The 13,950-nt window shown below is 35.3% G+C and overlaps 1 protein-coding gene across 7 annotated transcripts in view; it reads left to right on the top strand.

Moving 5' to 3' along the window:
• Positions 1 to 13,950, top strand: part of RYR3 (ryanodine receptor 3) — a 193,711-nt gene that overhangs the window by 104,812 nt on the left and 74,949 nt on the right. For 6 of the 7 annotated variants that reach the window (XM_085580369.1, XM_077784078.2, XM_085580366.1 and 3 more), the window contains exons 39-48: positions 979 to 1,252; positions 2,933 to 3,047; positions 4,777 to 4,909; positions 5,702 to 5,805; positions 9,047 to 9,182; positions 10,019 to 10,199; positions 10,667 to 10,772; positions 11,942 to 12,062; positions 12,659 to 12,828; positions 13,427 to 13,647. In XM_085580369.1, coding sequence (XP_085436495.1) covers positions 979 to 1,252; positions 2,933 to 3,047; positions 4,777 to 4,909; positions 5,702 to 5,805; positions 9,047 to 9,182; positions 10,019 to 10,199; positions 10,667 to 10,772; positions 11,942 to 12,062; positions 12,659 to 12,828; positions 13,427 to 13,647 — 1,561 coding nt within the window. The remainder of the gene's footprint in view (positions 1 to 978; positions 1,253 to 2,932; positions 3,048 to 4,776; positions 4,910 to 5,701; positions 5,806 to 9,046; positions 9,183 to 10,018; positions 10,200 to 10,666; positions 10,773 to 11,941; positions 12,063 to 12,658; positions 12,829 to 13,426; positions 13,648 to 13,950) is intronic. The other variant, XM_077784079.2, reaches the window with a different exon arrangement.

The raw sequence follows: 13,950 nt of genomic DNA, 5'->3' as shown, positions 1-13,950 counted from the left end.
CAGTATATTTTGTATTTAAAAACAAGTTAGAACTCTGAAAACAAACACATTGAGGCAAAAAAAAAGTAGCGTTAATATTGATTATAGGACTTTTGTAACTATTAAGTAAAAACTGAGCTAAGACGTGACATGCCACTAAGAGTAGGGCTATCTCTGGAAAGGTCCCACATGTTGAAAGCCTAATTATGGAACAGAACCTCAGAATTAATGATGGGTTTGTATAAATACAATATGAAGTACGCTAAGAAAGAAGTGTTAGCAAGTGAAAGAATAGCATGACACCCCAATGGATCTACACTGCAAACACTTTAGTGATGGAAAGTGAGAGGGAGCTGTTCTTGCCATTGGAAGAACTTTGGGAAAGTCAAGGGGTGTGTTTACTGGTGATAGAAAAAAGAAACTTGCATTGTTTTAAAAGGTAGGGTGGTTATTCCTCTTCTGCTTGATATCAAGCATGAACTTTATTGGAACAAGGACTAAAACATGTGTCTAGTTTTCAGGTAAATTCCCTAAACTTTGGGCTCAGCAAAACTGTTTTCAGCATCACTGGCTTTGCAATGTCTACAATACAAGTGCTTCAAGCAAGATTTATTCTGTATTTCCAAACAATACAGTGTTTTTAGAAAGTGCACTACCAAGTGACAGTGAGTGGATATATAAATAAGAAATAAATTAAAAACATTTAATTTACAAGGATGATTCTTAAAATCTTAAGACTCAAAATCAGCTTAAAGGTTTTCATTGTCAACAGTGTGGACTTCAACCCTAAGTAGATGTTTATTGTTTTCTATCTCTCAAGAACATTACACTTACCATGAAAGATCTAAAAGTTGCTTTTCCAATTTAAAAACCCTGTTCACTCTGCTTGTGTTTTGTTATAACCTCTTTGTTGTCAGCTCTTACATAATTGTACTAGAATACATGTTTTTGATATTTTCTGTTGGAAGAGCTAGTGACATGCAATGTGTTTCCTTTTAGCTACCCTGAAGGAACTCATATCGCAGACAATGGTGCGCTGGTCCCAGGAAGATCAGATCCAAGATCCTGAATTAGTTCGGATAATGTACAGCCTCCTTCGTAGGCAGTACGACAGCATTGGGGAGCTCCTGCAGGCCCTGAGGAAAGCCTACACTATCAGTGCTGCCTCGGTGAAGGACACCATCAACCTGCTCGCAGCACTGGGCCAGATCCGCTCGCTTCTCAGTGTGAGGATGGGAAAAGAGGAGGAATTGCTCATGATTAATGGATTAGGGTATGGAGTCAATGGAATTTTCTTTTTCAGTTGGTTTGTTATATTAGTGAATCCTGTAACTTTTGTTCCTAAATGAAAATCAATGCTGTACTGAAGCGTAAATAGGTACCAGATTTACGCTTTCACATGTTTCCAATGTGATGCCAACTATCACTCTAACAGTATTAAAAGGGTCAAAGTTTCTGTGAACTAAGGTATTATCTAAAGAAAATGGACTCATTTTACCACGGTTAAGCCTGATGCTTAAACCCTAGTCAAAGTACATGTTTTAGCAGGTCTAGAGAAAAAGATCACTAAAATTTTTGCTGGTGTCTATTCATACTGCATTCTCCTTAAACTTAAAGCCCATTTTATATTTCATATATGAGTGGATTAACTTGTTGGTGTCTTTTTAACTGGAAATTCAGAAGAAATTTCCTTTATATAGCACCAGATGATGTGAGAATATTTTCTGCATCTTTGCTATAAAATTACCTCTGTTGCGCTGTGGTATTGTGGTGCATTCTTGCATATTTGTTATTCCTCTTGTGTGACTAAATGCTGGTTGGGACATTTAATATTGTAAGGGAAAAAAAATCACAGATAATAAATTACTATGAATAAAATGGTGCATTTAGGGAGAAAATTATAGTATTGTTACCTGAGAACTATATTTATTTGTTTTTCTTCAGGAATATGAAAAAAACTCTCCAACAAATGCAAGAAAGTTCCATTTTCAATGTAAAATTTATACAATTTTTTTTTGTATAAATTGCAAAGACTAATTTCTTTATTTGAATTGATATAGCCATGGAAATGACTCATTAGGCAGTGTGTGACAGTATTACCCAATTTGTCCTTGATGCTGAGTTTGTGCTGAGAATTATATGAGGGATTAAGGATAAATTTTTCCTAAACATGGTACAGATATAGGCACGTTCCAAGAGGTTCTGTATTGAGACTTATCCATTCTCAGTTTTCTGTTTCTTTAAAGCAGGTATGATTCATGTTATTTGCCATGTGTTTTTAACCAGCTGTCCTAAAATTTTAGAAATCCCTGGGTTCTGTTGAAATCTAGTCCCTGGATTATTTTGAAACACATAAATTGTCTTCTGGATTATGAAACAAATACAGCAGATTCTAGAAAATATTGAGACAATAGTGGGCAGAGTGAAAAAATTAAAATAGTCCTTCATAATGGGCCTGTATGCCACTTGTGACAGAACATGAAAATATGGATGAAATACATGTAGCAGAATAACTTTAAATACTAAGTCTATATATTGTCTTTACTTTATGAACAGAGGAAATTAATACTGCAGAAATATGATTGATTTGATTTCATTTTCTTGATCTGTGTTCTCAAAACCTAAGAAAACATATTCTTTTCCATTTAGAACATCACAGATTTTTTTTTAAATTTAAACAGGACAGATGGTAGGAGCAATTTAGAGATGAAGAATTGCCATCTCAAAATAATTTGGAAGTTAATATTCTTCTTATGAAGAATCTATGGGAATTAGAGGAATGACAACATATTGAAATGTGAAACATTTTGTTTGCAGATGCTTTTGTATTATGCTGAATTCTAAGAATTTTAAATTATGTTAATACAATGAATGCATACTTCTGAAATATCAATACTTTGACTTAAATTAATTTGAGGTTTCTTAAAAGAAATTGTCTTTCCTTCCATTTTAGGGATATAATGAACAATAAGGTTTTTTATCAGCATCCTAACTTAATGAGAGTCTTGGGCATGCATGAGACCGTTATGGATGTGATGGTAAATGTGCTTGGAGGAGATAAATCTCAGGTAATTTCACCACAATTTGTTACGTGTTTTGCATTTTGAACCTTCCCAAAAATGTATTAGGATGTCTAAGAAGTGAACAAAAATATATCTCATGTAAGCTAGATTTTGCTTGTCCAAATTATAGTCTTCTTTAATGAAAAAAGTGGAATAATTTTTATTTTACTAGAGGGAGAAGCCCAGTAGCCTAGCCTTGATTTTTAAAACCTGAGATGTTTTAGATGTTTAATTTTTCTTTTAATAGGATTGTAAAATGTTTTGTTATTAAATATATACTTGAACTGCATTTATTGGAGGTGTAGCTCTGATAGGAAAATTTACCTCTTCATCTTAAATGAAGTGTTACTACTAATAAATTATAATAAGAGTCTAAACCCTGTTTATATTTTAATTCTCAAATTCATGTACTTGAATTGAGCAAAAATTTTCTTGCAGTGTTGTGTTCTCCCTTTCCTCTGTGCTATGCTTGAATATATATACATGCTATTTTAAAGGCAGAATGGCATAAATTTTGAAAAGCCTAACAGAAAATTTTCACTCCTGAAGAAAGTGAGAAATGAAGCATGCATATTTTCCTTCTCTTTGCTCATGCCTGATGTTCTTAGCCTATTTTGTCCACCCCAAAAAGAGAGGTCTCCTCTGATCCCAGTATTCCTTATCTAATATCCTTTCACCCACACTCATTTTTCTTACATATTTGGAACAATTTTCAGCCTAATATTCTACCTTTTGCTTATCTTTTCTGTCTTCCAATTTTTCATAACTTTATTGGCTTCTATGTGCAGCTGCACCACTCTTTGCCTCTTTAATCATATTGCTCATATAATTCTCTTAAGTGCTTATACATTGAATCTGCCTACAGCATTGCAGTTTCACAAAGTATTCACATACCAATTTTAGTATTTTTGTTGCATTTCTAGGCAAGTTACAATTAATTATAAAATTATTAGTACTTTGCTAATTTATAGGTACTACAACATCCTGGTTTTGCTACAACTTGTACATAGAGCCAAAGGTGATAAAAACCCCCTGAAACTCAAAACAATTACAACCCCCAATGACTTCTATTTTTATTAAAAATGTTTTCCTAGAAAAAGTTAATAACACAGATCAACAAAAATGCTTTACAGAAATTACCATGATACCCTTCAAAGGAAATGCAGACTTAGAAGACTGCTTAGTAACCTGGTGTTGTGCTGTTAAATGTGCTTGGCCACCCAAAGTAACATATTTTATGTCTCTGTCTTTATGAATTGCATGTAGACAGTACGTACCTCATTAATATTTCTTACTGTTCAATGTAGTAGCTTCAACAGATGGAATAAGTAATCATGAAATGTAGTCTGTGGCTTAGGGATTGGGCATTTTTCTAGGTTGTGTCGGCAGATTGTTTAAGTTAGATTTCCAGCTTCTTTGAATAAATGGTTAATCATGAGGCTGTATTGAGACATATACTGTCTCTGAAGGAATGGTGGGAATGATAAAACTTGTCAGTTAAAGCTGGTATGCCACCTGTAGTTCTCTGAAAAATTATTTTTCAGCACTTATTGGCCTAATGAAGTGAAAGTTAAAGGGAGAAGTGGGTCCTTTCTTAAGTTAGAACCAAAGTAACTGTCAGTTGCTTATTACCTTGGTAACTTCACTATACTTTCCTTGTGAGGAGTGCAAGAAGAAGAACTGTAACAGATTGGTAATTAACATATTTCACTGCTTTGTCAACTTTCGTCTTCAGCAGATCGCTTTTCCTAAGATGGTGGCAAGCTGCTGTCGGTTCCTGTGCTACTTCTGCCGCATTAGCCGTCAGAACCAAAAGGCCATGTTCGAGCATCTCAGCTACTTACTGGAAAACAGCAGTGTTGGACTGGGTATGCCATGTAGCTTCAACACCTAAAAGCAAGAGTAGGAGCAACTGTGATATCACAAGACATTTTTCTGTTCAAAATAATTGTGGTTTGAAATCTAAGATTAAATTGACTCCTTATGGTGCTTGCCTGTTTCATCTGGTTTAAATTTCCTTGCATCTACAGTTTAGGCTACTGAAGTAAATTTCATGTTTTTAATTTGAACACTGACTATGTTTTTTAATTCATGTGCATTAGATTTTGTAACACAAGGAAAATTTTATTGGCTAGATAGATGGCTATAATAATAAGATATGTCAAGGCAAGATAGCCTGTGATTTCACAGTGATTTAGCTGTTCATGTGTGCTTTTGGCCATAATAAACACAGAAAATTGGAAAAGATTAAAGAAAGAAAACAGGTAAATGAAGCTTGAAATGTCTCTTTTTGCTGAAGATAGGCATGTTTTAAAATTTTGACTTGATAAGGCTGTGTAGAATTATGTAGTTATATGTTGGTCTCCTAAGGAAACAGTATTCCTGAGATTTGCTGTATTGTTAATACTAATTTTTTTTCATCTGTACTTAAAACCACTGTGTTTGAGTATACTTATAGATATGGATGTGAAATCAGAAAAAAAATTCAGCACTTCTATATTATTTAAAACAGTTGACTGTGTTATTGGATGAAGAACTGCCCTAAAATGTATTATGAATATATTTATGTTCTAGATTCCAGTGTGATTGCTACCCTCTGCTGCATGAATGTGATTACTACAGACTCCATTTAATTATTATGTATTAACTTTTTTCTGCAGCATTTCCTTCAATGAGGGGTTCGACACCGCTCGATGTGGCAGCAGCCTCTGTGATGGACAACAACGAGCTTGCTCTTGCATTGGAGGAGCCAGATCTTGATAAGGTGGCTACTCTGACCTATTTACCCATTTATTAAGTGGTGTATTGTGCTAATAGGGTTTAAAAGGGCAAGCTTGATCATAGTAGTTTTTGAATATGTTGTCCTCAGAAATACCCGCTCTAGGTATGTGTTGTTTCAAGGTAAGGTTGACTGAGCAGTATTTTCCCTGATTTTGCTTTATGCTTATCAGGGTCAGAGCAAAAGAGATTTATTTCTATCTTCTGCATCCTTTCACTATTGTTATCGGGTAGAAAGGGTGACAAGAAAAAATACATGAAACAGGAATATCAAAAAGTGTTGTTTGAGGAGGAAAAAATTGAGAATTAAGAGAAGAATGTTAAAAAAAGGACACAGGTCTTTTGTCTTAAATTATAGAGATTTGTGGGGATGGAGGTTAGAGCTAAGAGAATGGAAAGATGAAAGTGAAACAAGATTTTAAGCGTAGGGTCAATGGGAAACTGAATCCAGAATTCAAGTAATTGGCAATTGTTAGGAATAAAGGTGAGTGTGAGGAGAGACAATATGAGCTGGAAAATCTGGTGAAATGTAAAAAATGGTTTGAAAGTGATTTGTAATTACAGGAGGAAAACAGATTTAGAGATGGAAGTGCACAGTCAGAAGAGGAAGACAGTAGGTAATGGAAGATAGATGTGCTAGCAGAGCATTGTGCTACAGAAAACAGAAAGCAGGGTTTAATAAAAATGGAGAGAGTAGTTAAACATCTAAATGATAACTTAACGTAGATAAAATCTCTGTCCAGGATGACAGGCTCCTGTGATGACAGTGGAACTCGTGGGACTGTTTGTGATTAGTACATGGTGTGGGAGAGGAAAAGTTGTGAAATTGGAATAAATGGGCATATTACAGCAATAGCTGGGGGAAGACAGGCAAGAATATGAATGGAAAGGGTGTAAGACAGCACAGCAATATACTTACTAGGCAATATGCTGTTGAGAATAATTAGCAATTCTCTATCACCTGCAAAATTGCTGAGTGCACTGTGTCCTGTCACTAATAAAAAATTGAAAGGTATTGATATCAATCCTTGGAATCCAACACTAGTGACTGGAACACTACCAGTGACTCTTATATTTCCATGGAAACTACTGTAGAGGAATTCACTTAAAGTAAATTTCACTAATGACCACATTTCTCATTTACTGATTGCTTACCTTAAAATACCTGGCACATTTCTTAGTGAAATACTTGGCACTGTACAATTCCTGAATATTCAAACAGTAACAGATACCAGCTGTAACATGAGCAGTATTTTATGCTGAAAAATCAGGCTGTATGTGCCTCAGACTGGGCTTCACAAATTCATTAGTCATTTTAGCTGTAAGCATCATAATGCATTGGCTGCAATGTATTACCTTTGGTGAGACAATAACTTTATCTAGTGCAGTATGTGGAGGTTATTCAGTAAACGGATCTGTATACTAATAACTAGAAAAAAGGAATACTCTCTTGATATTATTTGATGGATGTGACAGACACCCTATTCACAGAGTGATACAGCATTTCTATGTGACTAAAATTTATATTGTAAAAACTGTGTTCAAAGCAAATAAATTACACATAGACAACTTCACTTTTGAACTTTTGCCATTATAAATTTAAATTCTGTTTCATATAGGTAAAGCCTTAGAAAATAAGGGCCTTGTTACCCTTGTAAAATCATGGCTCAGGCCTGCTACTTTGGCTAAGCAGAAAAGGACAATGGGAAAGTGACTCAGCTGAATAAGCAAGTTATATAACCATTGCATGCTCCCATGGTGGTGTATGGTGGTTGGTTGGATTATGTTTGTTATGATTTAAAACTATGTAACTGATAATGGGCTAGCTGATTTAAAAGGCCTGTTTTTTGCAATAAAGCAGCTCTCCTTTGCACCTGCCTGGGGACTCTGTGTCACTTTTCTTCATACAAAACTCTTTCTACTGCAAATGTGTGACAGTGTGGATGGTAGAGGATTGCACAAGAAATGTATCCCATTCTGTAGTAAACTGAATAGATTAAAACTATATGGCTTGGTGGAAACATTATAAAATCTTAGAAGAGGTTTATTCTACTGGCACTCTCACATTTTTTATAAGCTGCATTTCTAGACCCCTGCAAGTATGTATTCACTTATATCTTCTGAATAAATGTTTGAAAACTGTCACGTCCTGTTGGGAATTATATACTTTTTCCTCATAGTTATCTGAGTAACTTCCTTACTTCATACTGAGACAAGTTTTACATATCAACCCTTTTTTCCACTGTTGCAGCCTTTCGGTGGCAATTCGTATACTGTATTAGTGGACATATAATTCTTCCTAAATTCATAGCTTTTCTTCTCTTAGGATACTGGATAATGACTAAGTATAATCTCTTAATCTACCTCTCTTTTGCCATCTATTTTGGCTGCTTGCCATTTTAAAAAATTATAATTTGTATCTTTTTTTACGAATTCACGGAAGATTCTTCATGGTCATTACCTATTTTAAGTGCAATAACCATGATCATGTGTTGACCTTTGCACAAACATATGATTTTTTATTTTATTTGAAATTTGAAATGCACAGTTATCTGCAAATTTCATTTTAGATTAATGAGGAAATTATTCTGTAAATATTTCTGAAATTCAGTTTAATATAATTAAAGAAATTAATCATAATTTCTCAAAGATTTCCCTCAAAGATACTCCTCTTGATAAGAAATGTTCTGTTAGAAATTTTTGTAATACCAAAATTTTTTAGTCTTTCTGTTTTCAGGCTTTTAAAACTGTTCATTGATATTTATAGTTCTTCTGAAAAATTGTAATGATTTTCATATCCATTAAAATTAGAATTACACTATATAAACTTTTGATGCAATCTTTATTTTGCTATTGTAGCAAATAAACCATATACAGTTATTGATCTGATTTTAAAGCTGTTCAGTATTTTAGTTGTCGTGTATGTACTGTCAAAAACATATGGTTATGAAAGACTTTATTCTATTTTTCACATTCCACATTCATTCATATTGTTGTATTTGTGTCATCATATAATTAGGTAACTTCAAAAACAAAGAGTGCTAGCCTTTTTTCATTAAAAAACTCCCTATGACTGATAAAATAGTCACCTATGTTGTTAGAGTTTTAGGTTAATTGCTTAGAATATAAAAAATATTGGAAAAAAATACTGTGCTCATTCTGGTTTATAGCAATTTTTAGAAACATATTTCTAAGCATATGAATAAATTATTATTTCTGTATTGCAGGTTGTTACCTACCTGGCGGGTTGTGGCCTGCAGAGCTGTCCAGTATTGCTGGCTAAAGGATATCCAGACATTGGATGGAACCCAATAGAGGGTGAACGTTACCTGTCATTCTTACGATTTGCAGTTTTTGCTAACAGTAAGTCTAATTTCTTGGCATCCAGATTCCATCAAAAGGTTTCCTTTAATTTCCTAACCATCAAAATATGTTAAATCTGAAGAGAGGTTAATCCATACTCTTCTCATTACAAACACAAGACTATTGGTGTACGCTTATTATTGTAATTTTTTCTTTTTTGATTCTTCATAGTTAGCTGTGTTTTTTTTTTGCAAATCACATAGTTGAGTAGATTAACCTGTAGCCATGGCAGTGAATCATGTTAGGAATTCCTTGGCACAGGAAAACCAGGAATGGTGATTACATCAATACATTCCTGCCACTTCTCCAGAAGAGTCTTTCCTGTGCTCTAGTGTGGTCCCTCCCATGGGAGACAATCCTCCACAACCTTCTCCAGTGTCAGTCTATCCCATGGGCAAAAATTCCCCACAAACTGCTGCAGTGTGGGGCACTTTTCCATGGGGTGCAGTCCTGCCAGGACAGGCTGCTCCAGTGTGTGCTCCACTCTCAGCAGGTGACTCTGCCAGGAGCCCGCTCCAGCACAGGTCTCCCATGGGTTCCCAGCCTCCTCTCAGGCATCCCCCTGCTGCAGTGCAGGTCTCCTCCATGGGATCTCCTCCATGGGGTCTCCTCCATGGCTGCAGGTGGATCTCTGCATCCCTGGGGGCCTCCATGGGCTGCAGGGGTGCAGCTGCCTCACCATGGTCTGCACCACGGGCTGCAGGGGAACCTCAGCTCTGGCGCCTTAGGATGAGGACTTGATTTATATTTTGTAACAATTAACAGAAAACTTCATTTTCTTCTGACTTAAGAATACCTTTCAGGAGAAAATACATGTAGTGTTTTTTGGCCCTCAGGTGAAAGTGTTGAGGAAAACGCAAGTGTTGTTGTAAAGCTCCTTATTCGACGGCCAGAGTGCTTCGGGCCAGACCTTAGGGGAGAAGGAGGAAATGGTTTGCTGGCTGCTATGCAGGAGGCTATCAGGATCTCAGAGAATCCTAGTCGTGACCTTCCTTCCCAGGCATATAAAAGAGAAGGGTAAGTAAATGGGAATGCTTGTTTGGCAAATGACAATTTAATAGCTGGTTCAATCATGCTTGCAGTATGCGGATAATAGACCCTGTTGTGTAAGGCATTATACAGACAGAGAGAATTAGAGATTCACATCCACAAGCAGTTGTCATATGGTATTCATAAAGCATTAGCTACATAAAAGTGGAATAAGAATTACAGAGAGAAAAAACCCAAAGGACAAAACAAATGAGAAGACTGCTGTGGAATGAAGCTAAAGTTAAGCTAAAGTAAAAGAGGAAGATAGAAGGCTCATGTGAAGTCAGCTATTACAGTTAGGCTGCATGTTTACCCTAGGGACAAAATCCTTTTAGTCTGGAGGCAAAGGGATGAGTATGTCTGGTGAATAGTCTCTGGATCATATCTCTAGCTTCAGAGAAGAGCTATAAAACTTAGATTAGCACAAATGTTCACTGTTATTTTTAACTTTTTAGTGATGAGGAGGAAGAGGAAGAGGAGACTGTGCACATGGGAAATGCAATCATGTCATTTTACTCAGCTCTTATAGATTTACTTGGACGCTGTGCACCAGAAATGCACGTAAGTTCATTTTACTACTTAGAAAATGTAAGGAGATTTGTAAACATAATTGTACGTGCCTAACTATACCTTTCTCTATTTGAAGCCTTCTTCCCTTCAAAAGGTAGACTTTATGATTTCTTGCTGTATCTAAGTAGATACAAGCTACAAGCTGTTTATAAAGAACCATGGTCTTTTGATTCCCTTGTGCTTTTATATTTATCTAAAACTATGGTAATTTTTACATGAATATGGAATCAAAGCAAATATGAACTACAAGTGTTGCACAATTAAGTGACCAGTATAATAACTTCTGAAACTGACCCTTTATTATTCTCTAGAAAGTCATAAAATATTTTTTGTAAGAATATGATAGAGGACTGCTTTTTGTGTGCATTGATGAAACATGGTGCCCACACCTTGTGAATACATGGAAAAATGTGTAAAATAACTGTTTCAACAGTAGCACCTGTGACAGCCACATGCAAGACTTGGACTGATGGTTGCTTGTTGGTGCTTAAAATTCTTTAGTAGCTTAAAATCCTCTATTTCTCTCAATACAATAAGACGAAGAAGTTTGGCTTGCAACCTCCCTCCTTACACTTACAAAAGCTATTAAGTTTATTAGCTCTATGTGTCTGTCTATTGCCAGACACAGTAGTTTCATGTTATGAAAATTACTGGTAGAGATTTTCAGACACAGGTTATGAATACCTGATTTCTGCTAGAAATTGAAAGGAATTGCTCACCTCATTGTTCTAAATGCCTTTTGAAGCTCTTTACAACATAGAAATACTAGAAAAATGCATGGCTACGTCACACAGTTCTGCATCCCTTTGTAGTGTAAAAAAGCAAGCTCAAAATTTGTCACCATGGGTTCCCCAGATAATATGGACATGTCATAAATTTTGGTTTCATCACCTTATCTGGTTGGTTTAGGAATCTTATCAATGTAGAGGTTTTTTGTCTTATTGGGAATTCATGATATTGTAAAATCATTTATATAAAAATAAGACTAGATACAAATGTAGGAACAGCTGAATTTGGCAACTTCATTCTTGGGTAAATTGAATTTCTGTACATTTTCTACCAGTGTTTGAAAAAAAATCATATTTACACTAATACTTTGAGGAAAACTTTCTCATGTCCCTCAATACTAAATTTCTTAATTGACAAATTTTTCTAAACAGCTTATTCAAAGTGGAAAAGGGGAAGCTATTCGAATCAGGTCAATTCTTCGATCCCTAGTGCCAACTGAAGATTTGGTGGGGATTATAAGTATACCACTAAAGTTGTCCACAGTTAACAAAGGTAACTTCAATTCTTTCATTAGACCATTTATCTTTTATGAAAGTCTTTTGCCACATTAGCCTTTAGATGAAAAATAGAGCATTTTTGTTAGTTGAATGTAAGCAGAGAACTGTTCAAATTTTAATTAGATCTGCATCAATTAGAGCTGCTCCAGTGGCAGAGTTATTTGCTCCTGTAGAGCAGAGAATGTAAGAATGTAAGAAATGCTTGAAAGGATCACACCAATGGGCCAATACTTTGTCTCCAGCAGTGGCTCTAGAGATGCTACCTCTTTAGGTAAAATGTTTAAGCTTGGGCTCAGTCCCTTTGTATTTCCACATTATCCAATCATTTGTAGAATGTTTACCATTTATTTATAAGCTTTCATTTAAGCGTGAAAGATAATTAAATTGCAAAATAATAGGGTTTTTTTTAATAATAAAAACTTACTTTCTAAACAATTCTTTTATAACATAAAGTAAAACTGATCAAGAATGTGATTTTCTTTGAGTATGTGGTTTTACATATTAAATGTAATAACAATGTCTTTAATTGCCATGGTGTTTCTTGTTTTATTAGTTATCTACTATTAAAAAGTGCATTGTATGTTTGTGTAGATGGCACAGTAAATGAGCCAGACATGTCTGCCAGTTTCTGTCCTGATCATAAAGCACCCATGGTACTCTTCTTGGACCGTGTCTATGGTATTAAGGACCAAAGCTTCCTCCTTCACCTACTTGAAGTTGGATTTTTACCAGATTTAAGAGCTTCTGCCTCATTGGATACAGTATGTATTTCACTACTGAGTTTAAGTGAAATGGCTGGATATAGTGGCTCTGTAAGCGTAAAAAACTGGAATTTCAAGTCAAAACAGCCTTTAGAAAAAGGCGTTATAGGCTCACTATAAAACAAAATCACTTACTATTAATTTACAGTGCATAAGTCTGATTCAAGCATTCAGTGTATGAAGTGTAAAAGTAGTTCAAAATCTTTTGATACAGGCTGTACAGTAAGTACAATTGAGTATACTGCAATAGGCCTAATGATTGCTTTTATTTCATGTTTGTTTTCAATAATTACACTGAAAATCCAGGTGTATGAAGAAATTGAGATGCTGAGTGTTATTTAATGCTTGGTGGGATTTTCTAACCTGTTTCAAGAGAGAAGCTACATATTCTTTTCTGATGCTATTGGTTCAGAGTGCAGGGATGCAAGAGATGGGGCATAAATAAATGGCTTGAATTTTCTCCAGTTGAAAAACAAATATCATTAGCCCCAAGCCTCTCAGGAGATTTAAGGACTATTACATTGTTATGTTTTATAACCTTAATATTTAGTGACCTTTACCCAGTGTGGTACTAAGGCTTATTTACTCCTTCATTCAGGTTTCTCTAAGTACCACAGAGGCAGCTCTCGCACTAAATAGATACATTTGCTCAGCTGTGTTTCCACTGCTCAAGAGATGTGCTCCCCTCTTTTCTGGAACAGAGCATCATGCCTCTCTGGTTGACTCCATGCTTCACACAATCTATAGGTTATCCAAGGGACGGTCCCTCACAAAAGCTCAACGAGATGCCATTGAGGAATGTCTGCTTGCCATTTGCCAGTACGTATGATACCTGTGTACAAATTAATTTCTTTTGTGCAGAGTAGGTATTTTAACAGCTTCTTTCTTTGCCTGTAGTGTAGACCTTGGACTGTTTTATTCTTGCATTAAAATAAATGACCAGTGTTATCTCGGGAACTGAAATGTAGATTTCTCTGTTCACTTAAGAGGGTTCAGAAACAGCACAATGTTCTGTGCTATATCCTTCCATAGGTAGAAAGTGAGATTCCTTAAGCACTTAGCATTGTTTTTTCAAAATAATTTTAATAAGTGTTTTGCCTCCCAATAAATTGACTTCAATTT

Source organism: Lonchura striata, chromosome 5, assembly GCF_050655825.1.
Source record: "Lonchura striata isolate lonStrDom1 chromosome 5, ASM5065582v1, whole genome shotgun sequence".
In the NCBI taxonomy this organism is placed as follows: Eukaryota; Metazoa; Chordata; class Aves; order Passeriformes; family Estrildidae; genus Lonchura; species Lonchura striata.
Note: the sequence above shows the minus strand (reverse complement) of the source record. Positions and strands in the feature narration are given on the sequence as shown.